The sequence below is a fragment of the Homarus americanus genome, unplaced genomic scaffold (assembly GCF_018991925.1).
Source record: "Homarus americanus isolate GMGI-L3 unplaced genomic scaffold, GMGI_Hamer_2.0 scaffold11496, whole genome shotgun sequence".
In the NCBI taxonomy this organism is placed as follows: domain Eukaryota; kingdom Metazoa; phylum Arthropoda; class Malacostraca; order Decapoda; family Nephropidae; genus Homarus; species Homarus americanus.
Genome location: NW_024749058.1, coordinates 380 through 3,082, shown reverse-complemented (window position 1 = coordinate 3,082; position 2,703 = coordinate 380). Strand labels below are relative to the sequence as shown.

General features: G+C 36.2%; 1 protein-coding gene across 1 annotated transcript; it reads right to left on the bottom strand.

The window, feature by feature from the left end:
• Positions 1-246: 246 nt before the first annotated feature.
• LOC121853274 (NADH dehydrogenase [ubiquinone] flavoprotein 1, mitochondrial-like) lies at positions 247-2,430 on the bottom strand. The gene is made up of 2 exons (XM_042347289.1): positions 2,172-2,430; positions 247-829 (listed from the first exon to the last, which is right to left on the bottom strand). Exons 1-2 carry the CDS (start codon positions 2,413-2,415, stop codon positions 639-641), a joined length of 435 nt encoding a protein of 144 aa, XP_042203223.1. The 5' UTR covers positions 2,416-2,430; the 3' UTR covers positions 247-638.
• Positions 2,431-2,703: the final 273 nt, after the last annotated feature.

The window sequence follows — 2,703 nt, the reverse complement described above, 5'->3', positions numbered from 1 at the left end:
ATGATTATTTTCTAGGGAACTCTAGGAAGCCTGTTTCTCTCAAAAACATATGGATAAGATAAATAAAATTGAAAATGAATAATAGATGCTGATGTAGTTCCCTCATATTACACTAAGGTTGGAGGAGGTCAAGAGTTTTAGCTGGGTGACCAAGGATGATTTTTAGGCTGGACTGTAATAAGGTTTCTTTCATTATTCCTGACTGATGTCATTAGGCTGGAATTGTGTCAAAGACAGTGTTTTAAATTACTTTCCTTACTTGTTTATTATCAATAAATACAGAATACTTGGTATGTTACAATATATTTGTAATACGTATATGTACAAAAATGTATCACTTCATCAATATGTTTCACTTTACAGTACAGTACTCATACATAATCGAAAAAATCAAAAGTACCTACAAATTAATCTTATATAAATCCAAAATTCTTTATAGCAGATGTAGGAACAATGTGTTAAGTTCCTCACCTCAAACTATGTCAATAAAAGCCATTAAATTTTGAGCCAAAAAAATAACTATGATAATTAAATAATTTATACAAAATTAAGATGCAAAATAAAGGATGAGCTTTATTCGCATACACAGATATACTGTAATATGAAATTTCACTACTTTCTTTTTCTGAACAAGGAAACTAATTTGCCACTGCCTCTTTGGAAGCAGCGAAATTAGCCATTCTTTCCTCAAGGACAGGCCGGAAGTGTCGAATTAGTCCCTGAACTGGCCAAGCAGCACCATCACCCAGAGCACATATTGTGTGACCTTCTATCTGCTTGGAAACTTCCCATAGGGCATCAATTTCTTCTGGTCGAGCATCACCTTTCACTGTTGATAAAAAGAATTATAAATTTAAGACTGATTCTGAAATCCCATCTTATGGTTGAAAACAGTCTTAAAATTACTTGTCTGGACCCAGAAGACCTATAATTAGTAGCTGGGGTTACTCTTGTCAAACAGTTCATATAAAGCAGTATTAGTTACAAGATTAGCGAGGTTATCCTTAAACTATATCTTGCGCTTGTGAGACCTCACTTGGATTACGCAGTTCAGTTCTGGTCACCGTACTACAGAATGGATATAGAATCCCTAGAAAGAATTCAGAGGAGAATGACAAGACTAATCCCAGGAATTAGGAACCTTGAGTAGAGACAGGTGAAAGCATTTTAATTTCCACTCCCTCAAAAGACATAGAGTGAGGGACGATTTGATCGAGGTGTATAAATGGAAGTCAGGGTTAAACAAAGGAAATGTAACAAAGGTACTCAAACTATCCAACCAGGAGCGAACTCGTACCAATGGTTTTAAATTAGACAAATTTAGATTTAGGCGCGAGATAGGTAAACATTGGTTTGGAAATAGAGTAGTGGATGAGTGAAACAAGTTACCAAACACCATCATTAACTCGAATACCATGGATAGCTTCAAACATAGGTTGGATGGATATATGAGCAATAGGGGCTGGGTGTAAATGGGACTGCCCAGTAATGACCAATACCAGTAGACCCGCTGCAGTTTCCTCCATTCTTATGTTCTTATGTATGTATACAGTACCACCCTGTGGTAACCGTCACTCTTGGAAAGAGGTATTGATGCAATTGTTCACATTCAAAGTAGGAGGCAGAACGAACAAGTGATGTCACACTGTGTTGAATTCACATAGTACCAACAAAGTTAGGCAACATTAGGTCTGGTTAGTACTTGGATGGGTGATCGCCTGGGAATGCCAGATGCTGTTGGCATATAAACTAAAGGACCCTGTTGGAAATAAGCATCTCATGACTTTGTCAGCTATCCTTGGTCAAATTACCTGAATATTGTTATCAATTATTATTACTATTAAGACAGAAAAACACATATATCAGGTTTTGAACAAAAAAGTGCATTGGATTTTTACTTAATGTGACATAGTGCACTGAAAGACATCAGTGGGATTACCATAGCCTATGATGTTTTCCACTTATGCCTCATTTAATTTGTAGCTGGTTTCATTATTTCACAAATATCATTTTCACTAAAACTACTTTCAGTTATGTATTCTGAATCAAACTGATCTGAAAGCAGTTCGTTTTCATTCTCTCTCAAATCAATAGACAGAAGAATGTCACTATGGGGAATCAACCATACTTATTCAATATCTAAGTTACTTTCATCAGTCAAAATAACTTACCAAATCTACTCATTATCTTGAACATCCAAGATACTCCCTCGCGGCATGGTGTGCACTGACCGCAGGATTCATGCTTGTAAAACTCAATAAGGCGTGCAATAGCTTTCACAATATCTGTCTGCTTATTCATTACAATAACAGCAGCAGTACCAAGTGAAGTTTGGCAAGCCACCAACCCATCAAAGTCCATAAGAGCTTCTTCACATACACTGAAAAGAAAAGTAATACAACTTAGATTAGACATGAGCTTTTTAAGTTACAAAGCCATGGAAGAGATATTTGAGATACAGAAGCCAAGTTAAACTTTTTATTCATGTCTATGAATGCACTTGTAATATTGAAAATGAGTCATTCTGTGCCAACTCTCACTAAAAACAGAATTTTCAGAGGTAACCACCTCCAATTTGTTTGAAATTTTACCGTACCTAACCATGGAAAGTTATGGCAGAATGAAATTAACGGGTGTGGCCCATTTTTTGCACTTGTGACTCCAGTGAGTGACCTAGGAATACTTTTAGTACTACAGTCAGCA